The sequence below is a fragment of the Molossus molossus genome, unplaced genomic scaffold (genome assembly GCF_014108415.1).
Source record: "Molossus molossus isolate mMolMol1 unplaced genomic scaffold, mMolMol1.p scaffold_m16_p_7, whole genome shotgun sequence".
In the NCBI taxonomy this organism is placed as follows: Eukaryota; Metazoa; Chordata; class Mammalia; order Chiroptera; family Molossidae; genus Molossus; species Molossus molossus.
In genome coordinates, this window is record NW_023425401.1 from 15,407,968 (window position 1) to 15,430,757 (window position 22,790).

General features: G+C 43.6%; 1 protein-coding gene across 3 annotated transcripts in view; it reads left to right on the forward strand.

Moving 5' to 3' along the window:
* Window positions 1–21,775, forward strand: part of OSBPL3 (oxysterol binding protein like 3) — a 196,058-nt gene extending 174,283 nt beyond the window's left edge. For 2 of the 3 annotated variants that reach the window (XM_036246210.1, XM_036246211.1), the window contains 4 exons: window positions 2,048–2,192; window positions 6,874–7,000; window positions 8,383–8,505; window positions 18,182–21,775. In XM_036246210.1, the coding sequence (XP_036102103.1) occupies window positions 2,048–2,192; window positions 6,874–7,000; window positions 8,383–8,505; window positions 18,182–18,278 (492 nt within the window). In that variant the 3' untranslated portion in view covers window positions 18,279–21,775. The remainder of the gene's footprint in view (window positions 1–2,047; window positions 2,193–6,873; window positions 7,001–8,382; window positions 8,506–18,181) is intronic. The other variant, XM_036246209.1, reaches the window with a different exon arrangement.
* Window positions 21,776–22,790: the final 1,015 nt, after the last annotated feature.

Sequence of the window (22,790 nt, forward strand, 5' to 3'; positions counted from 1 at the left end):
ACACACCCAGGCACGCACCCCCTCATTCCTCTCCAGCCTCAGCTCCTACTGGCCCCTTGTCCTTCCTCACTGCACTCTGACCACACGGGCTTCCTTCTCTCTCCTCATCTTCTCTGCTTTGCCCCTGTCCCCAGGCCCTTCCAGCGCCTGTCCTGCCTTATTAGTCACTCTCTCTCAGATCCCACTTTCTTCAGTTTTTATTGCCGTCTGTCGCTAGCTTGCTCCCCGTTGGTTCACTTGTTTTCTGTTCTGTGCGCCTTCCTCACCATTCCTGGGCCCAGAAAAGCAAAAGCTGTGTCGTCCTCGTGGCTGTAGCCTGATGCCTGGGATGGTGCCTGGCACCCAGCAGAGGTCACCCACAGGATAAACGAACAGACTGGCCTGAGGTCTGCTCACGCTTCCGCCAGCCTTAATCCGGGCCTTCCTCCCACCTTTCTTCCTCCTTTGGTCCTCTCTTGCTGTTAAAAATCTCAAGTATTTCAAATGGCCTTCAAGAGTTACCACCTCTAAAAATATTTACTTTGACTTTAGATCAAAATCCTAAGCCATGATATTAGGTCCTAATTGTGGAATTGCATGGGGTGCCTCTCTGCACCACCTGGTGGGGGACATTATGGGGAGGTGGATGGGGTCTTATACCCTGTAAGTCGTACATAATGCGAGTAGTGATTTGGCGTAAAATAAAAGTGACCCTACCTTGAAAGCTTCGTCTAAGCTCTCTGCAAAAGCAGCAGCCGAGAGCAGGCATCTATGCACCCCTGCTCCGGGTGAGCGCCACCTGGTTCTCACATTTTCCCCGAGGAAATGTGCTCGGCTCCCAGGCCCGCCATCCACGTGAGCACTTGTCCACTTAGGAGCAGAGTAGATCTTTGTAGCCGTGAGGATGGGAAGAGTTAGAGCTCGGTCCGCGGTGTTGGGAGCAGGTGCCGGCGTCGCGGTGGAACAGGTCGGCCTCCCTCTGTGGCGCCCACTCTATCGCCAGCGTTGGCTTTGGTGGCCAAATCTGTACGAAGAAAATCCGACTCCTGCTTCGGAGTAAACTGAAGAGCCTGGACAGTATTTATATCTTTTTTTTCCCTCATTTTTACATGACGTGATGACTGACTTTTAATTTTCTGATTCAGCTGGAGATGGTCTCTACTCCCCCCTTCCCCCCTTATTTACCACAGACTTGGAAAGGGGAAGCCAACCCACCAGGTTATGGCCTGAAAACGACACTCAACTTGATTGGTTTCCAAATATGGATTCTGTTTTGGCTGAAAATAGTACTAGGATTTTTTTATTATTATTTATTTATGGAGTAATACCTTCTCTTTTTTTCATAGAGATTTTTTTTAGGGCAGCCCGGTAATTGGGAGATTTGAAAAAAATCAACTCTAGGGAGTTGGAGCTCCCTCTGCTGGGCACGGTGTAGTACTGTATAAAACCCTCAATGCTGAGCTGAGCTGGCCTCAGACCGGGACCAACCCGAACGTGAACATGGGTTAAGTAACGTTCTGTGGGTTGGAGGAAAAGATCTAGATTGGGGGAAAATGATAGTAAAAACTGAAAATTTGTTGGTTTACACATCAGCCACATTTATTGGTTTACAAAAGTAGACTGTCTTGTTCCTTTAGAGAAAAAATGACATGAGTTACATTTTTTTAAATAGCAGCAGTCAGAGCCCAGTGAGAGCCAGGGAACAGCTGTCCAGAGGAGGGCGTAGGGCCACGCGCACGGTTTGGCTGATGTGGAAGAACTGAGCTTTTCCTTCTCGCTTTGCACGTAGAAAAGTAGGGGGAAAAGTCTCTTACACACACAAATGTATCAAATGCTGTTTTGTTGTAAATAAGGTGTTAGCTTTATTCTTATTAAAATATCATTTTTATTAAATAATTGAAAGTGTGACTTAAAAACCAAGAGAGCTAAGAATCCAGAACTGGCAGACTATATGCAATGTAGAATTAACCTTATGGTTCTTTCTCTTTCCTTTTTTCCCCCTTCTTCTTAATATCTGTGATAAGGTAACCCCAAAATACTAAACAGACAATTCGCATCTGAATCCTAGGCAAAGTACTGGAGCACTAACGCCCGGGAGATCGAAGGCACCGTGTTTGACAAGAGCGGGAAAGCGGTGCACCGGCTCTTTGGGAAATGGCACGAAAGCATCTACTGCGGTGGCGCGTCCTCCTCCACGTGCGTCTGGAGAGCGAGTTAGTATCGGGGGTCAGCCCAGGCAAAGGGTGGGGGCATGGCCAGAGGAGCTGCGGATGGGTGGGCGTCAGTGTTCCCCGGCGTCTGCAGCCCGCGCTGAACTGTGTTTGAGCTTTCGTCCTGCTTTCGTTCGCCTGATCATATCTCAGCCCCATCCCGTGTTTATCAACATCACCTCTTGGGGGCTGAGAGGTCCTTGGTTCTTAATCTCAGAACGAAGCCATTGCTAATGCCTGGTCACTCCGTCTTCCAGTGAGCACACATCACTGCCTGTACCGGGCACAGAGGGCTATCTGAAGTGCAGGAAGTCATTCTAGAGCAGGACAAGAGAAACGTTGCTGGGAAAGCAGTGTGACCTGGGTGTTCTGCAGGAGTGAGGGATCCCCCAGGTTCATCCGCACCACAAGGACTCTGACCGCTCCTGTTAGTCCACAGGGATGCTGAGCCCGAGAAGCAGCTGTGGAGAGCTCTAGGGAAGCCAAACTTTCATAACCGGTCCCCGGGACATTTTAAAACTTTAGTTCATCTTTTGAATAGATACATGTTTCCCAGTCATGGTCACATTATAAAACCATTGTTCTGAGAAACCACCATTAGGATGCTTGGGGCTGATCAAAACAAAACAAGAAAACCATTCTAATAGTGGCTTAAACCATTAGGATATGTGCTGATACTTAGTAACAAGGGAGGGTGGGTGGCCCCGGGTTGATGAGAGGCAGCTCACCTGTGTCAAGAGCACAGATCAGTGAGGGCACCTTCTGTCACTCCCAATATGACAGTGATGTTTCCCTCGTGGATGCAAATGTCACCATTCAGTATCATACCCCATGTGACAGCTCAGCAAGCAGGGAGAAGGGAGGACCCAAGCGCTTTCTTTGCTTGTGCCTCTCTTTTCTCAGGAATGAGGTGTTTGCTAGGGTCCCCCAACAAATGTGTCTTTATGTATCAGCCAGAAGCAGGTCCAAACCCATCCCACACCTATCCTGGGCAACTGGGTAGGCAGAAGAGAGAGCCAGATGGTTTCGGTTCGTCCCCCAGGGAGGACACAGTGCCACCTGACCAGCGCAGTTTTCACCAGCCAGGAAGGAAGGGAGATGGCTGTGGAGGGGGCACCGTGGGTGGCTGCCACCTCCTCCACCACCGCGGTTGCCACGCAGTCGGAATGACGGCACCAGTGGCCACCTTCCTAGCTGCAGAGGTCCGGGGACACTAGAGGTTCTGCGAGTGAAACATTCGCTCTCCTGTGTTACAGCATGTGTCACAGAGCAGAGCTACCATCCTCTCTGGATCGAGCAGAACCTCGATCGAAGAACACTGTGTAAGCTGTCGTTCTTGTGGTGGCTGGTATTCACCAACTTTATATCTCTTCCTTGGTCATGAGCATCCCTGGCCCATCGCCAAGGAAAACCACCTTCTCCACTCTGGTGGATGGAGACTGGGATAGATTTTTTAAGGCACATTAGGAAGCTTTGATATGATTTTCATGCTTGGGATACACAGAGAATTAGACCTAGAATTTGACAAAAAGGACTTCTGAAACTTCAAAAGATAGTCTGCAGAAAAGTCCATGGAAAGCATTTGTATTTGTGCATGTGAATAATTAACACTCAAGCTATAAGTGGTTTTATTAGTCTACATTGGATTTGCCCGATATGTACATTTGGATATTTTTAGCTGGAATTGAAACTAGGGAACTACACCGACATAATCTGCTTGGGCTGCTATAACAAAATACCACAAACTAGCCCGGCCGGTGTGGCTCAGTGTGTTGAGCACAGTCCCATGGACTGAGGTCCCGGTTCAATTCCTGGTCAGGGCACATGCCCAGGTGGCCAGCTTGATCCCCAGTAGGGGGCGTGCAGGAGGTGTCTGATCAATGTTTCTCTCTCACATCGATGTTTCTATCTCTCTCTAAAAAATCAATAAAAACATATTTTAAAAAATACCACAGACTGGGTGCTTTAAACAACAGGCATTTATTTTTTCACAGTTCGGGAAGCTGGGAAATCAGAGATCAAGGTGCTGGCAAGTTTGGGTTCTGGTGAGGGATCTCCCCCTGGCTTGCAGACAGCCACCAGATCGGGGTCCCGCTCTTCTGACCTCATTTAACCTTATTACTTCCTTCGAGGCCCCATCTCCAAATACAGCCACACTGAGGGGGAGGGCTTCGACCTATGAACTTTGGGAGGATACATTCAGTCTGTAACATTCTGTTCTGCCCCTGGCCTCCAAAATTCATGCAAAATCTGTTCCACTCCAACAGCCACTCAAAGTCTTATGTTATTTCAGCATCAACTCCAAAGTCCAAAGTCTCACCTCAATGTCATCTAAATCAGGTATGGGTGAGACTTGAGGTGTGGTTCACCTTGTCCAGCTGTGAGCTTATGAAACCAAAATGTGCTTCCAAAATACAGTGGTGGGATACATAGGCCAGACATCCCGAAAGGGAGACGTGGGCAAGAAGGAAGGGGTGACAGGCCCCAAGCAAGCCCACAGTTAGCAAGGAAAGATGTCATTAGATCTTAAGGGTCCAGAATAATCCTTTTTGGTTCAATGCCCAGCCCTCTGGGCCCCTAGAGCCTCCACAGCTGCTTCACGGGCTCAGCATCCCTGTGGACTAACAGGAGCGGTCAGAGTCCTTGTGGTGCGGACGAATCTGGGGGACCCCTCACTCCTGCAGAACACCCAGGTCACACTGCTTTCCCTTGCCCCGAAGGTCCCCAGGGCTCTGGGTGGTGGCCGCCTGGCATGTGGAAGCTGCCGCAGGGGCCTCACCCTTTGGAAGGAGGAGGCAGCCTTGCCCCCCGGGCCCATGTCTGGGCCTGTCATGGGAGTGGCAGCCCGGGACCTCTGAGTCACTCTTCGTGAAGGAAAGCACAGGAGCCGCTGGAGGCTCCATGGTCCCAGCCTGTAGAATGCCAGTAATCAGCTTTCTCCTTTCTGTCTCGTCGTCTCTGTCCCAGTGTAATTCATCTGTATGCCTGGCTCCTGCTGAGATGTTTTGTTTTGTTTTAATTGATTTTTATTGACTTTTTAGAGAGAGAAGAAGGGAGAGAGAGAAACATCAGTTGGCTGCCCCCTGCACGCCCCCCTCCTGGGGATGGAGCCCGCAGCCCAGGCATGTGCCCTGACTGGGAATCGAACCAGGACCTCTCAGTCCATGGGATGCTCAATCCACTGAGCCACACCGGCCAGGCCAGATGGTTTTAAATTAAAATATGTAAGATTTGGGAGGGGCGAGAGTTGGTGAAAAGAAGGGCAGGTATGGAAGAAAGAATAACATTTATTGACCACTTGCTAGGGTTTCAATGCTATTTTAGCCAGTAGACAGAGTTTTAGGAGAATTTGACGTCTCTCAAATGAAAAATGAATTCTCTAGCCCGGCTGGAGTAGCTCAGTTGGTTGAGTGTCATCCTGTGCACCGAAGGGTTGCCGGTTTGATTCCCGGTCGGGGCACACACCTAGGTTTCAGGTTCAATCCTCGGTCGTGCATGTACACAAGGCAATCAATTGATGTGTGTCTCACCTCTCTCTCTCAGCATGTCCTTGGGTGAGGATTAAATACACAATAGATTCTCTAGGGTGACAGTCTTGTTAGTCAGAAAAAATGGACCTAGAGTCCTTTTTAGCATGTTTATTTTAGTAACATTATTTTTATAGCTTAAACAGTATAGGCAATTCTGTGTTTTATAAATTTGCTATGTGACCATACAGAGGAGGCCTTATCCTTATAGGTAAAAGGTCTGAGCCGGTGGAGATCACACCCACAACGCAAGGCCAGTGTAGAGCCAAATGGCCTTATTGCATGTGCCTGGGTGCAGGCGGGCTGACTCCTTAAAAGAGTCCAGCCTCGAAATCTCTTTGTTCTCTGGTTTATATAGGCCCAAACTACAGAAACTGAAAAAAAAAAAAAACTACATTAAAAAAAACCCACATTCTCTTGGCACCACATAATTGGTGCTGGGGCTGATACAAGCTGTCTCAGAGGTAAGGAGCCTGCTCCAGCAGAGGTCTGGGCCATCCTTAATCTCCTTCTTTTTTATGGTCCTTTCAAGTTTCCCAAGGCCATCATTACCCCTTATCCTTATGGTTCCTCTGGGTGTCAGTCCCAGGTTTTTTAGAAAACTGCTCGGGTGTTTATGTGCAGGAATAACTGGTCAGAATGGAGTTTAATTCTGTTAAAACATTATTAACCCTTTCAATAGGTAGAAGAAAAACTTAATAGAGAAAAAAATTTATAGGGAAATATTCAGCCCCTCTTTGTTAACCAGAATATTTTATTTAGTTAGTTAGTTATTTTTAATCTCACCCGAGGATATTTTTCCATTTTTGTTCAGATAAAGTGGGAGGGAGAGAAAGGAAGAGAGGGAGAGAGAGAGAAATATTGATGTGAGAGAAACGACTGGTTGCCTCCAAGGTGGACCAGGGCCAGGGACAAACCACAACAGAGGTACGTGCCCTTGACCAGAATCAAACCCACGACTCTTTGGTCCACGGGCCGACGTTCTAACCGCTGAGCCAAACCAGCCAGGGCAATTGGCCAGAATATTTCAATAGAAATGGAAGAGTTCAGAGCTGAGAGAGAAAAATTGTAGCTGGTCTGAGTGAAAAAGGTGAAGGAGTTAAAATATAATATAACTTAAATGCTAGTGAGGGATGAAGGCTCTCTTTTCCTTGTAGATCCCATGCCGAAAAGCTATGAACAATATTACGGCTTCACCCAGTTTGCACTAGAATTGAATGAAATGGATCCGTTGTTGAAGACTGTATTACCTCCTACTGACACTCGATTTAGGCCAGACCAAAGGTAAGGACTTTTTGTCCATCTTTGTCTCCAGAGATGTAACGTGTTTTGATAAAAGCCCTTATTTCAGGCCCCAGAGGAGCCTGAGAGAGGTGGGATGTGTAAGTCTTTTCATCTTTCTCAGCCTGTTTCCTACTCTGTTAAATGGAAAGAATTCTCTCTCCGCTAAGGCCTTTCTCATCAAGACCCAAAACCCAGAAGGAAAAAAAAGGGTGAAATTTAACTTTATTAAAAAAAAAAGAAACAAACCAACACAATAATACTCGTCTTCATGGCAAAGTAAATAAAATACATACCCGCAGTCAAAAGATAAATCTCTGTTTGCAACTCATTTCATGAATTGGTTCTAGAAATATGAATTTGTTCTAGAAATTAAGATCAACGCATTAAAAAAATGGACATAAGAAAATGAATAGGTCCCAAAATAAGAAGTGCAGATCAGATGTCCCTTAAATGTGTAACGATCTCCATCTCACTCAAAGAAATGCACGTTTTTAAAACCACATTGACATACCTACCATTTCTTAACCTATCAGAAGGCAAAGACGGAAAAGTGTGCTGTACTCTGAGGCTGTTGGGAAAAGGCAATCTCGTAACATTGCTGGTGGCAATATAAATTATGTAATCCGTGTGTGTGTGTGTGTGTATACTTACCCTTTAACCCAGCAATTTATCCTTTAACCCAACAATTTCACTTCTAGAAATTTCTCATTACAGGTACACTAACCCACATGCAAAATGACAGATATACATGGTCATTCTATCACAGCATTAATTGTAATAATAAAAAATTGAGAACATTCCAAGGATTTATCAGTAGGAAATTGTTTAAATAAATTTAAGTATATCCACACAATTCAATATTATACCGCTATTAAAAAATGAATATGTCTGTGCACTACCAAGAAAGATCTCCAAGACATGCGTGTATTGTTAAGTAAAAAGTAAAGCAAGACACCACGGCATAGACAGCATTGTAGCATGCTACCATTTATACTTTCAAAAGGGAGGGTGAGGTTAGAAAAATATTCATGTTTGCTTTATACATGTTAAGAATCTCTAGGAGAATGCACTAGGAACTCATAACAGTGAGTACCTGGGGTGGAGTGGAGGTGGACAGGGTGGGCAGGAAACAGGTAGAAATTTGGAGACTTTCTTCCAAATTACTTTTCTTAGATATAATTTTTGAACCGTGTGTAGATCACCAATGTAAAAAACAATATCCTTCCTAACTACCTCAAAATACTGTTCTAAGGATTGGAGAGGGGTCATATGTCTCAGAAAGGGTTTGGACTATCTGGTTGGACACATGCAACTTCAGTGGTAATGACTGTTATATTTCTAAGAAATTCAGGCTCTTTTATTTTTTTTCCTCGACGCCTCAGGTTTCTAGAAGAAGGGAACATAGAAGAAGCTGAAATACAAAAACAGAGGATTGAACAGATGCAGAGAGACAGGCGGCGGGTCTTAGAGGAAAATAACATGGAACACCAGCCTCGGTTTTTCAGGTGTGTGCCGGGAGCCTGCGCATTGTTGGTTGATGGGTACTGGCGACACTGTGCTTCTGGTATGAAGAGAGTGAACAGGGCTGTCCCCTCCCCAAACAAGAGCATTCTGGATGTTTTCCCACCTTCAGAGTGGTGACCCCTCCCTCTGCGTGAGGGCCCAACCTTCTATGACACTTGGCTCTGGGCTGCTGAGTCCTCTGCCCTTCCCAGCAGTAGTGTCTTCTTTGCTGCCTTGCTCTGTCCCAGCTGCCTCTCAGCATGGAGCCCAGTGCATCTGCACAGGACGTGCTCAGTAAGTGCTTGTGGGAGAAGCAGCCAGACCGCCCGGCTTGTTAGATCATGTCTGAGCCTGGTCACCTCCTAGGTATATTTTACACAGCAACAGAGATCGTTAGTGATCACCCCACTGGTTACCAAAATGGAAAGTCCAAGTAGTCTAAATTGCAGAAGTTCCGACACACTTCGGCTTGGATTTGAAACATGTACTATTCATTTTAAAACAACTTGCCAAGAAGGTCTTGTTAAAAACAGATGTAAAGCAGTAGAGGGGGCATCAGAAATCATCAACCCTCACTCCTTCTTTTATTTTAACTGAGAAGAAACCAAGACCAGGGAACAGAGGGATCTGTGGAAGGACCCTGGGGAATGTCCTAGACTGGGGTCTGTCTGGCTCTACCAGGCCAGGGCTCTGTACGGTTTTAGGGGATTTGTTATTTATTCTTTTTTATTATTATTATTAATTTATTTTTGTTACAGATGTTTCTTTTTCTTTTCCCCATTGACACCCTCCTCCCCATCCCCCTCACCCCATCCCCAGCTTTGTTGTTCGTGTCCATCGGTTATGCATGCATGCATATAAGTTCTGTGGTTTATCTCTTCCCTCTCCCCACCCCCTCTTCTGAGGGTTGTCAGTCTGTGCCCTACTTCCATGTCTCTGGGTCTACCATATTCCTCAGACTGATATGTTCATTATATTCTGTATATAAGTGAGATCATGTGGTATTTGTCTTTTTCTGCTTGGCTTGTTTCACTTAGGTTAATACTTTCTAGGTCTCTCCATGTCGTCTCAAAGGATAAGAGATCTTTCTTTCTTACAGCTGCATAGTACTTCATTGTGTATATGTACCACAGCCTTTTTATCCATTGGTCTACTGATGTACACTTGGGCTGTTTCCAGATCTTAGCTATTGTAAATAGTGCTGCTATGAACATGGGGGTACATATATTCTTTCTGATTGGCGTTTCAGTCTTCTTGGAAATATTCCTAGAAGTGGGATCACTGGGTCAAATGGCAATTCAATTTTTAATTTTTTTTTTTTATCCTCACCCGAGGACATTTTTCCATTTTTTGTATAGATAGAGTGGGAGGGAGAGAGAGGAAGAGAGAGAGAGAGAGAAACATCGACGTGAAAGGGACACATCCAGTGGCTGCCACTCGCACGACCAACCAGGGCTGGGGACAAACTGCAACCGAGGTACATGCCCTTAGCGGAAACTGAACCCGGGTCTCTCCGGACCGCAGGCCGACGCTCTAACTGCTGAGCCAAACCAATTTTTAATTTTTAATTTTTTGAGGTAACACCATAGTGTTTTCCATAGGGGCTGCACCAGTCTACATTCTCACCAGCAGTGTACTAGAGTCCCCTTTTCTCCAACCCTCGCCAACACTTGTTGTTTGATGATTTGTTGATGGCAGCTATTCTGATAGGTGTGAGGTGATATATCTCATAGTTGTTTTAATTTGCATCTCTCTGATGATTAGTGATGTTGAGCATTTCTTCATATGTCTCTTGGCCATTTGTATGTCCTGTTTGGAGATGTGTCTATTTAGTTCCCCTGCCCATTTTTCAATTGGGTTCTTTGTTTTCCTTTTGTTGAGCTGTATGAGTACTCTATATATTTTGGAAATTAGCCCCTTATCTGATGTATCATTGGCCATTATGCTCTCCCATACAGTGGGTTCTCTTTCCATTTTGATGGTTGTTTCTTTTGCTGTGCAGAAGATGTTTAATTTGATGTAGTTCCATGTGTTCATTTTTTTCTTTGTTTCTGTTGCCTTAGGTGATGTATCAGTGAAAATTCTGCTACGTATGATGTCCAAAATTTTGTTGCCTACATTTTATTCTAGGATTTTTATGGATTCACAGGTCACATTTAATTCTTTTATCCATTTTGAGTTTATTCTTGTGTAGGGTGTAAGTTGGTGGTCTAGCTTCATTATATTTGCATGGAGCTGTCTAATTTTCCCAACACAATTTATTAAAGATGCTCTCTTGACTCCACTGTATGTTCTTGCCACCTTTGTCAAATATTAATTGAGCATATTGTCTTAGGTCAATGTCTGGGTTCTCTGTTCTGTTCCATTGATCTATATGCCTGTTCTTGTGCCAGTACCAGGATGTTTTGATTACAGTGGCTTTGTAGTATTACCTGATATCTGGTATTGTGATCCCTCCTACTTTGTTCTTCTTTTTCAAGATTGCTGTGGCTATTCGGGGTCTTTTTTGGTTCTATATAAACTTTTGGAGTATTTGTTCTAGTTCTGTGAAATATGTTGTTGGTATTTTGATGGAGATTGTATTAAATCTATAGATTGCGTTGGGTAATATGGACATTTTAATGATGTTAATTCTTCTAATCCGTAAACAAGGTATATGCTTCCACTTTTTTATATCTTCCTCTATTTCTTTTTTCAATGTCCTGTAGTTTTCTGCAAATAGGTCCTTTACTTCTTTGGTTAAGTTTATTCCTAGCTATCTTAACTTTTTTGCCACAATGGTAAATGGAATTGTTTTTTAGTTTCTCTTTCTGGGAGTTCATCATTGGTGTATAAGAATGCCATCGATTTCTTGACATTAATTTTGTATCCTGCTACTTTGCAAAATTTATTTATTAACTCTAGTAGATTTTTGATGGAGTCTTTAGGGTTTTCTATGTATAATATTATATCATCTACGAATGATGACAGTTTCACTTCCTCCTTTCCAATTTGGATCCCTTTTATTTTAGTTTTTCATGTCTGATTGCTGTGGCTAAGACTTCCAGTACTATGTTAAATAAGAGTGGCAAAAGTGGATATCCCTGTCTTGTTCCTGTTCTTAAAGGAAATGCTTTTAGTTTTTACCCATTGAGTATGATGTTGGCTGTAGGTCTTTCATATATGGCCTTTATTATATCGAGATACAATTTCTCTATTCCCACATTGCTGAGAGTTTTTATCAGAAATGGATGCTGGATTTTGTCGAATGCTTTTTCAGCATCTATTGCTATGATCATGTGGTTTTTATTCTCCATTTTGTTTATGTGGTATATCACATTTATTAATTTGTGAATATTGTACCAGCCTTGCATCCCTGGGATGAATCCCACTTGGTCATGGTGAATAATGTTTTTGATGTATTGCTGGATCTGATTTGCTAGTGTTTTGTTCAGGATTTTGGTGTCTATGTTCATCAGGGATATTGGCCTGTAGTTTTCTTTCTTTGTAGTGTCTTTATCTGGTTTTGGAATTAGAATTAAGCTGGCCTCATAAAACGAGTTTAGTAGTCTTCCTTCTTCTTGAATTTTTTGAAAAATTTTGAAGAGAATATGTGTTAGTTCTTCTTTGAATGTTCGGTAAAACTCCCCTGTGAAGCCAACTGGGCCTGGGCTTTCGTTTGCTGGGAGAGTCTTGATTACCTCTTCAATTTCCTTAGTTGTTATTGGTCTGTTCAAGTTTTCTATCTCTTCCCAGTCCAGTTTTGGGAGACTATGTGTTTCTAGAAATTTGTCCATTTCGCTTAGACTGTCGAATTTGTTGCCATATAATTATTCATTGTATTTGTTAAGGATCCTTTGTATTTCTGTGGTGTCAGTTGTTACTTCTCCTCTTTCATTTCTGATTTTGTGTATTTGGGTTCTCTCTCTTTGTTTCTTGGTGAGTCTAGCTAAGGGTTCATCAATCTTGTTTATCTTTTCGAAAAATCAGCTCTTTGTTTCATTGATCCTTTAAATTGTTTTTTGTTGTTGTTGTTGTTGTTGTTTTGTTTTTTTGGTCTCCATGTCATTTATTTCTGCTCTGATCTTTGCTATGTTCTTTCTTCTACTTGCTCTGGGGTTTTCTTCTTCTTTTTTTGTTTTTTGCTTTCTAGTTCTTTAAGTTGTGAGGTCAGATAGTCTATTAGAGATTTTTCTTGTTTCTTGAGGTAGGTCTGTAGTGCTATGAAGTTCCCTCTCAGAACTGCTTTTGTTGCATCCCATAGATTTTATATTGTTGTGTGTTCATTTTCATTGGTTTCCAGGAACTTTTTAATTTTTTCCTTGATCTTTTTGGTAACCCATTCATTGTTTAATAACATGTTATTTAGCCTCCATGTGTTCAAATGCCTTTGCATGTTCTTGTTGCAGTTGATTTCCAGTTGCATGCCATTGTGATCTGAGAAAATGCTTGATATGATTTCAGTCTTCTTGAACTTGTAGAGACTTCGTTTGTGTCCTAACATGTGGTGTATCTTTGAGAATGTCCTATGTGCACTTGAGAAGAATGTGAATTCTGTAGTTTGGGGTGGGGGGTAATTCTCTGTAGGTATCTATTAAATCCATTTAGTCTAGTGCTTCATTTAGAGTCTGTGTTTCCTTGCTAATTTTTTGTCTAGAGGATCTATCCAGTGATGTCAGTGGGGTGTTGAAGTCCCCCGCTATGATTATATTGCTGTCTATTTCTCCTTTGAAGTCCTCCAGAAGATTTTTAATATATTTTGGTGCTCCTATATTGGGTGCATATATGTTTACCAAGGTTATATCTTCCTGTTGGATAGATCCTTTCAATATTATGTAGTGGCCTTCTTTGTCTCTAGTTATGGCCTTCATTTTGAAGTCTATTTTATCAGATATGAGTATTGCTACCCCAGCTTTTTTTTCCTTTTTGTTTGCTTGAAAGATTTGTTTTCATCCCTTCACTTTTAACTTATGTGAGTCTTTTGTTGTGAGATGGGTCTCTTGTAAACAACATATATGTGAGTCATGCTTTCTTATCTAATCACCTACTATGTGTCTCTTTATTGGAGCATTCAATCCATTTACATTTAAGGTGATTATTGATATGTAGTTATTTATTGCCATTTTTGTTAAATGTGGTTATATTTTTCTTTCTATTTCTTCTACTAATTGCAGCAGTCCTTTTAACATTTCTTGCAGTTCTGGTTTGTTGCTAATGTATTTCCTTAGCCTTTTTTTTTTCTTTTTTTTTCTGGGAAGCTCTTTATTTGACCTTCTATTTTGACTGATAGCCTTGCTGGGTAGAGTAGTCTTGGATTCAGATCCTTGTTTTTCATGACCTTGATTACTTCATGCCATTCTCTTCTGGCCTGTGGTGTTTCTGTTGAGAAGTCAACTAATAGCCTTATGGGGATTCCTTCGTAGGTAACCTGTTGCTTATCTTTTGCTGCCTTTAGGATTCTCTCTTTGTCTTCAATTTTTGGCATTTCAATTACTATGTGTCTTGGTGTGGGCCTGTTTGGGTTCTTCTTGTTTGGGACTCTCTGTGCTTCTTGAACTTGAATGCCTTCTTCCTTCACCAAATTAGGAAAGTTTTCTGTCACTATTTCTTCAAATCTATTCTCTAACCCTTGCTCATTTTCTTCTTTGGGGACTCCTATGATGTGGATATTATTACGTTCCCAGTTGTCCCACAGTTCTCTTAAGCTGTCTTCCTGTTTTTTAATTGTTTTTTTTCTTTTGGTTTTCTGATTGGTTGATTTTTTTTTTCTACCCTGTCTTCTAATTCACTGATTTGGTCCTCAGCTGCTTCTATTATGCTGTTTAGTCCTTCCAATGTGTTCCATATTTCTGCTATGTCATTCTTCATTTCTTCTTGGTGGTTTTTCATTTCCAATTGGTTGATTTTCAATGTTTCTATGTCTTTACTCATGGTGTTGATGTCCTTACTCATGCTGTTGAGCTTCCTCAAGATCCTGGCTCTGAATTCTAGCTCTGTTAACTTGCTTAACTGCATTTTATTTATCTCATCTTCGGTAGATGTCTCTTGTTCTTTCATTTGGGATTTGTTTCTTTGTTTCACCATTTTGACTATCTCAGTGGGTTTTGGAGCCTGTCAAATTTTCCCTGTGAGTGTTGGTGTTCTGCTGTTTGTGGCTCCCTCTACTGGGTTTGGATGAGCGTAGGAGGAACCACATTAAACACCACTGTCAAATCTTACTCTCCTGGGCAGAGTTGCAAGCCCAGGAATGGTTCAGTTATCCTCTGGCTTTTTGCCTGGTGGCTATTAGTTGCAGTTGCTTGAAGATCCTTGGGTTCTCAATTGAATGGAAAACTCCCTCAGGTGCTCAGCAATAGGGGATTTCTCGAGGGTGGGGCAGATGCTGGTTGTTAATGAGTCTCAATTTGCATTTTAATGGCCCACCTGTGTGGGGTTCAATCTTAGTGGGAGGGGCCACCGCCTCTCCCCAGAGCCCTGGGAAGGAGTAAGATGGCCACTGTCCTGCGTGGCTGCTACTCAGCAAAAGCTCTGAGCACCCTCCAAATCCCGAGTGTCCGCAGTCCAGTCTGCCCTCCCTCTACCAGAGCCCAAGGTGAGTGGCTGTGGCTATTTTAGCGCTCTGTCCCAGCCCTCTGTGCTGTGGAGCTGCTTGGGAGGTTAACTGCCCCGGGCGCTGCTCACAGCTAAGACCACTGCTGTCCATGGGCTCCCAGCCCCGTTTTTGTGCCTCCGCAATCCTACCAGGGTCAAGTCAGTGTCCCTGGTTATATGGTCCTCACAAGCTGCTTTTCTGTTTCTTTTTCCCAATGATTTGTCTTTATTTTAGTTGTAATTCCCGTTTGGTCCTGGGAGATGGTCTGTGTAGCTTCCATTCACTCCATCACCATTTTGGAAACTGTTATTCTTTTTTCTTAAATCAACATTAAGCCTGGCCGGAGTGGCTCAGTTGGTTGAGCGTCATCTCATGCACCAATAGGTCACCAGTTCAATTCCTGGTCCAGGCACGTGCCAGGTTGTAGGCTCAATTTCTGGTAGGGGGCGTGTAGGTGGCAGCTGATGGATGTTTCTCTCTCTCTCTCTCTCTCCCCCTTCCTATCTCTCTAAAATCAATACACATTAAAAAAATATATTGAAGCAGGCAGGTGTGGAAAGCCACAGGCTCCTGCCCTCCCACCGCGTCGTGCTTGCAGGGCAACCAGGGTTTTTTGCTGTTTGGGTGGATTTTGTTGTTGTTGTTGTTGTTGACATTGTTTTTAATGGGCAGCAAAACACTTTTAGGAGGAATTAGTTACTAACCTATCACAGAAGCAATAAAGTACATATTCCAAAACAGCTAAATAGCAATAAGTAATGTTTATCCCCCAGACACAGTGTTTTTTCCTATAAAGTTGATATGGATCTTGCCAGACTTCTTCTGATCATTTTCACAAACTCAGGATGTGAGCGATTAAAGATTAACTGGCCAGAGTTTCATCCCAAGATATCCATAGCTTCATATAAATATTTTTAAAATAAAATGTTACATTGTGTTTTTGAAGAAAGGCAAGGGATAGGTAAATGTGTAGATTAATAGACTGAGCAATGGATAGATACATAGATATACCCTTAAGTAGGTCAATTCTTTTTTTCTTTTTTCATAAATCATCTAGTGTCATTTTTAAACAAGGAGAATCTGCATTTATAAAAATGTTCACTACAGCCCTGGCCGGTTTGGCTCAGCGGTTAGAGTGTCAGCCTGCAGTCCGGAGAGTCCTGGGTTCAGTTCCTGCTAAGGGCATGTACCTCGGTTGCAGTTTGTCCCCGGCCCCGGTTGGGGTTTTGTGGGTGGTGGCTAGTCGATGTGTCTTTCTTACATCGATGTTTCTCTCTCTCTTCGTCCCTCTCTCCCTCTCACTCTATGTATGCAAAAAGTGTCCTCAAGTGAGGATTAAAAAAAAAAAAACAGAAAAAATTTAAAAAGATGTTCACCACAGCATTTTTCAGAATCATTAAACATTGCGAGTAACTAAACTGGCCCAAGAACGAGGTAAGGAGATTCATCAACTTGATCTAAGGTGAAAGCATCCAAAATGACTTGACAAAGTCTGTGGAGCCCTATGGGAAGCAAATGAACATCTAAATGCAGGCTCTAACATGTTGTCCAGTTGTCCTCGAGCTGAGAATTCTGTCTGCAATGGCAGAGGACTGAGCACAGCTGTGGCCGCGTGGCTGTGGCCTTTTCCGCTTGATTGTCTGTGGAATTGTCAGAGTATTGGATGTGACAAATAAGAAGCGGGGGGAGGGGCACGAGTTCGTCAGCAGCAGTGATCCTGGTGAGGGGACGACAGGAATGTAGGCCTTGGGGAACAGTGAAGACATCACACTCGCTGGGGAACAGTGAAGACATCACTGGGATTTCAAGTGCAAACTGGAGCTTGGGCAGAATGGAGCCTCTTTGTTTCGTAGTAAATGATCCGATACACAGACTGGCTCATTGTAAACACGTCCCTTCATCAGAACAGGGAAGCAAGTGTTGGGGTCTGGGTTCCTGAGAGTGGAAAACACTCTCTACTTTTGCGTCTAAAACAGATGACAATACCCGTCAAAATTACATATACACTCTGACTCAGCAGCTCAACTTACAGGAATTTTTAATGTAACTACTCATGTACATAGAAGATGGCATGTTATGTGTTTATTATATGATTATAAACATGTTTATCATCACTAGAGATTGAAAACAACCTCCTAAATGCCCACCAGTAGGGTGCCTGTTAAACTGCAGTCCATCCCTACGATGGAATATGATGTAACTCTTTTTAAAAAATGAGGAATCTCTCATTGCCGGGTCACCAGACTTTTTCTGTAAAGGGCAAATGGTAAATATCGTTGGCTTTGCAGGCCACGAGGGCTCAGCAGTGATGATTCAACCCACTCTGCATCACGAGATCAGCTGCAGACGGCACTTGAACGGGTGGGCATGGCTGTGTCCAGTCAAACACACTACAGAGACCAGCAGGAGGCTGGAACTGGGCTTTGGGCCGTAGTTTGCTGACTTTATCGTGACAATGGAAAATGATCTCCAGTATATATTGTTACGCCAAAAACTAAAGGGATAGGATACCACACAGGGCTAGCGTTGTGTGAAAAAGGGGAGGGGTGGAGTGTGTGTGTGTGTGTGTGTGTGTGTGTGTGTGCACATGTTCGTGCATGCATGGCATTTCTCTGAAAGAATGAAGCTGATAAGACTGTTGCCTCTGGCGAGAACTGGGAGATAGGAGTAGGAAAACAACTTCAGCTATTCACCCTTTTGCATCTTTTGAATTTTGATGTACGTAATATATTATTGAGCCAAAAACCAGTGAACAGAGGCAATTTTCTCCAGACCGTGATGGCTCCCTGTTCCTTTTTTTTTTTTTAACATTAACTTACCACCTGATATGAACAACCTGGTCAATTTAGTTTTTACACAGTCATGCATGAGCAGGTGGCTGTCATCTCGAAAAAGCACCATGTTTGATGGCCTCCCAGTGGGAGAAGTCGAAGTCAGAAATAAGGAAAAGGTTGCCTGGCATCCAGAGTCCTCGCAGCTCCAGCGCAGGACTGTCAGGGGCGGGGCCTGCATGTGAGAAGGAGAGCGGGGGCTGGGGGAGGAAGGGGGGGGGGGGTTGACAGGACAGGATTTCAAGAGCCTTCAAGATTTCCTTCCATCTCCCACAGGAAATCCAGTGACGATTCTTGGGTGAGCAATGGCACCTATTTGGAAATGAGGAAAGATCTTGGTTTCTCCAAACTGGACCATCCTGTCTTGTGGTGAAAAGGGGAAGAAGAGCGATCCGTTCTAGTACTTCTCCTGCGTGGGCTTTCCAAAGCCACACACCTGTGTCTGTATACTTAGGAACTATTATCTAGAATGATCACTGTGCTTAGCTTAGTCTTGTAAGTACTCAAGTATATATTTTCTTCAGTAGAGTTCTTTACAATTTCAAATGTTATCATGATTGTTTATATGAATGTAGAACACCTTGATATTTCTTTTTTTATATATATAAAGTATTTAATAAAAATGAAAGATTGAATGTTAGTGTGTGGGTTGCAAAAGAAGCTTTAACACTAATTTTCCAAAGGTTAGGAAAATTCAAATTAAATTTATGCCTTATGAAGTGATGTCGGAGAAAGAACAATGCATGCCTCCCAGACGCTAAGGAAGAAGAGTGGCCGGGCTTACTCACCCCCGGGAAGCTGCCCAAGTTGAATTTGGTGACTCAATCTCTCTCTGCCTCAGACAGCTCTTGACTTGCTCCTCCCGAGCAATCCTGCTGGTGCTGGAGTCCAAAGAATATTTGCATTTGCATTTTGGTGGTTGAGAGGAGGGTATACGTTTAGTGAAATGTGTGTTTTTATAGAAGATGCTTCTTGAAGAAGCATTTGAGCTCATCCCTGCCTAGACTTTTAATGCCTTCTATGCAGAATTATCCTGTAACTCAGAGAAGTTGTTGTTAACCCGAGAAATCCCCACTAATTAAATGTCAGAATGAAATCCCAGAGAGGCTGTCGGAAATCTCTCCGTAGTGGGAGCTGAATCCTTGATGAGTTAAGAAACTATTTTCTGCTTCCTCCTCCCCTGGCTTCCTGCCCTGTGTGACCACATCTCTGTGGAGTGTGGAGTGGCCCGGGTTAGTGTCCAACGTCCCGCACATTCCACACCGCAGCCTGACTTGGTAACAGGTTAGCAGGATAATTGATTGTTTTAAAATGCTGTTTGGGTATTTTCTACCTCTTAATGAGCGCCGAGTTCCTGATCTCCTGTAAAGAGTTGGGCCATCTGCCTTACAAACGCACAGAACGGATGCTCTGGGCCGCGCCGCTTGGCCCTGCGCCCTCGCTCCTCGCCCCGCCGTGCCCCTCTGTGGCGAGTTTGGCAGCAGCCTTGAAAATGCAGATCATAACTACCGGAAGGGGAGACTTTGTCTCTGTAAATGAGTCCTTTCAAATGACAAAGAATAGAATTCATGCAGGAGTTCAATTGTATGATCAAAGCAATTCCAACTTCTGCCCAGATTACAGTAAAACCAAAGCCTAATTTTAAAGCCTTTTACGCTAATGTCTATAATAATTCTATGGAGTATGAAGTAAAGTGGCGTAGTAAGAAAGACTTCTCCCGAAAACATTTTTTTTTTTAGCGATTTAAGTCACTTCAAAGCATGTCGCGTATGATGAATAAAAAGTAGAATAAACCACAGAAAAGAGAACGCATGATTTTTTAAGTGTCACACCAAATAACCAGTTGGACAGTGTTACATTTTCAAAATGGAGAGCAATCTGCAAGGGGCTAGCATTTTAGAAACAATAAACGACTCATTAAATTGCATCCATCCCTTCCATCTCATCGAGATGTCGAGATGAGCGCGCGTGGACAGCATTTCCATCTCTGAGCAGTGCAGTGACCCGGTCAGAGTCGTTGGTGTGTGCTTTGTTCTGTTCTTCTCAAGCGTGGATCCAAATGCTGCTCCCAGATGGGAAGGACCCGGCTGTAGACTTCAGGGTACTCAGGGGGAAAACAAATCTGGTTTTCACGGTGTGAAGGTAAATGTAGGATTTTAGTAATGTTGACTATTAAAGAGGCTTGTTCCAGAAGCTGGTTAAAAAAAACAAAAGCAAAGTGTGCACCCTGAACAGATGTAGCTGTGTCCTGCAGGGTTTGGAAATTCTTGGTCTCAATGCTGTTACTTCAATAGATATTATGTTTTATTTTGGAATGACAAGGATAAATGGACCAAATCTCTTTGTAGTCATCTTATTTGAGGTGGGGTGGGGGGGTAAAATATGATACAGAACTGCATGCAGATTTTTAAATCCACTAGTCAGTACCAACATCTCTAACGGGCTTTGCTGACAGGTGAACAGCTTGGGGTGTAGCTGATGTCATCTTAAAACTGCCTTGAGGGGAAGTGGCTTCTTTTTTCCCTTCAGTCCCTCTTCTCAAAAGCACTTTCCCACCTCATCCGTAGCTCGGTGGCATTGCATGTTTTGAAGATAAAAGAGAAACATGGCATTGTTTGGGCAGAATTGAGGTAAAAATCTAGTTTTCTGGACTTTGAATCTCCTGATTAAATAATGCCAATCTCTGTACCATCTGAGACACTTGTCCTATAACCTGCATTTTATTCCTGATGGCTCCATCCCCACTCCATGGTGAAGTGCACAGATATTCTCGGAAGTGGGGCTTCGTGGTCCACCACTTGGCACGTCACTGGTCTGCGGCTGCCACTGACCCCCTGAGCGGGTGGGCGCCACTCAGACCCAGCTGGGGAGGAGCCTGCAGTGCAGCCCCCAGCTGCCCGCTGTCGGCCCCAGGCCCCAGAGCCGGGGAGGGTATTTCCCGGGGTCAAACGAATTAACGAACCCTCAGTGCGGTTAGTTCACTCCCCGGAGCCAGGCTGGCTCTGGTACTAATTAAAGAGTCACCTCAGGACAGCAGTCCAGTTAGCAAGCCCCCAGAATGCCCTCCTGAGGGACTCTCCGGGAGAGAAATGCACACACCGATGCTTCAACTGTTTTCTTCATTTAGGCTGCTGCCTCTCTCGTTCTTTAATTACCTCCCATAGGTCACGAGCTTGGGCTTGGAGCCCTGTCCTTCACCTGTATTTTCCAGATTTGTGATGAGCGGTCTTGTTCTACTATTAGCAATGTCCACCGTAAAAGAAAAATAATAAACTACAAAGTTTTTGTTTGGCTGTTGAACTTTGTCATAGGTCACCTGCACATTCTGAAATGACATATGCCTTCCGGCTGTCACAGGATTTCCTCAGACCTTCAAGTTATGCGCAGGAGCAATAAGAAGTTGTTCTGATCTTGGGAGTAATAGTTCCAATGTATTGGTATACTTTATTTGAATGTCTTTAATTTTGATATTAACACTGGCATAAGTCTATTTTTGCTACCAGATGATAGCTATTTTCACGCACTGTTTTCCTCTGCATTGCATTAATCTGTTACTCAGCGTTACTCTTTATTTTTCTGCATTGAAAAATATGTATCACATAAGTACCTGCAAATCCTGACAGTCTGAAATGCAAGCCATTTTTGCAGACTTCAGTTTTGGGGACTCCAGTGAGCAGAAGTTGCTAATGTGTTGTATTCCTGACGATGCGTGATCTCCATCTGTCACCCTCAGAGGGATCTATTTTTTCAATGGATATTTGTAAATCTTCTATCTAACCATTTATAAGATTATGTTCTGTTTAAATCCCACCCTTCCACTCCTCCCCTTTATGCCTCCCCTGAAACTCCAATGAATTTGTTTATCGCCCTCGTGTAGCTCGTGGACTGAATAAATCACGCGGAAAGGCCACCTCTGTCTGTTTCTCCAGGTTGGTGTGCACGTGGTGCTGAACGGGATGGAGTGAGGCTTGGTCTGGGCTCTCCTGAGGAAGAAACACACCAGGTTCCCTAAAGGGATGGGTGTGGAAACAGAATACCCTGGGGCATAAAGAAGCGCACAAACCATGTTTGCCACACCTTTGGTCCCAAGGTTTCCAAGGTGTACAGATGGAGGCCCCCCACTCCTCAGCACTGGGGGATCCTAGGCAGGGGGAGCCCCTTCTCTTTACCCCGGGGTGCTATGGAAATAGTATTATTTTCTGTCTGTCCTAACATGAAAGAGGAAAGTGCTGAATATTCATACCATTTAACGGCCCTTGGGAATGACTGAGTCATCTCCTCCAGCCCAGGCATGTCTTCCATGCCAGGGAACAGTTAGCCTTCCCGAGGTCCCGTCGGATCCAGGCGATGCATCTGTGGTGCTACACAATGCTTGGCCCAGCAGAGTTACACCTGCACCCATCTCTGGACCCCCCAAAACACCAAAGAGACAACCAAAAGCAACTCATGAAACGTTATTGGCTTAAAAGAAAAGGAAAAAACAAGCTATAAAAGACATTTTGAGGACAATGAAATTTGCATATAAACAATGGAATTATGGCTAATTTTCACATATGTATCGATATTGCCTGTTGATCAGAATTCAATCTGACATCAAAGGAGGGCCATTTTTGCCTGTCCAGTGTGGCTCAGTGGATTGAGTGTTGTCCCATGGACTGAAAGGTCCCAGTTTGATTTCTGGTCAGGGCACATGCCCGGGTTGTGGGCTTGCTCTCCAGTAGGGGGCGTGCAGGAGGCAGCCGATCTATGTTTCTATCTCTCCCTCTCTCTCTAATCAATAAAAACATACATATTTTAAAAAGGAGGGCCATTTTTCAGCATTATTCAAAATACTGTGTTATGTACACTAAAGGAAATCTTAAAAGGCAATCCATCTCAGCATATT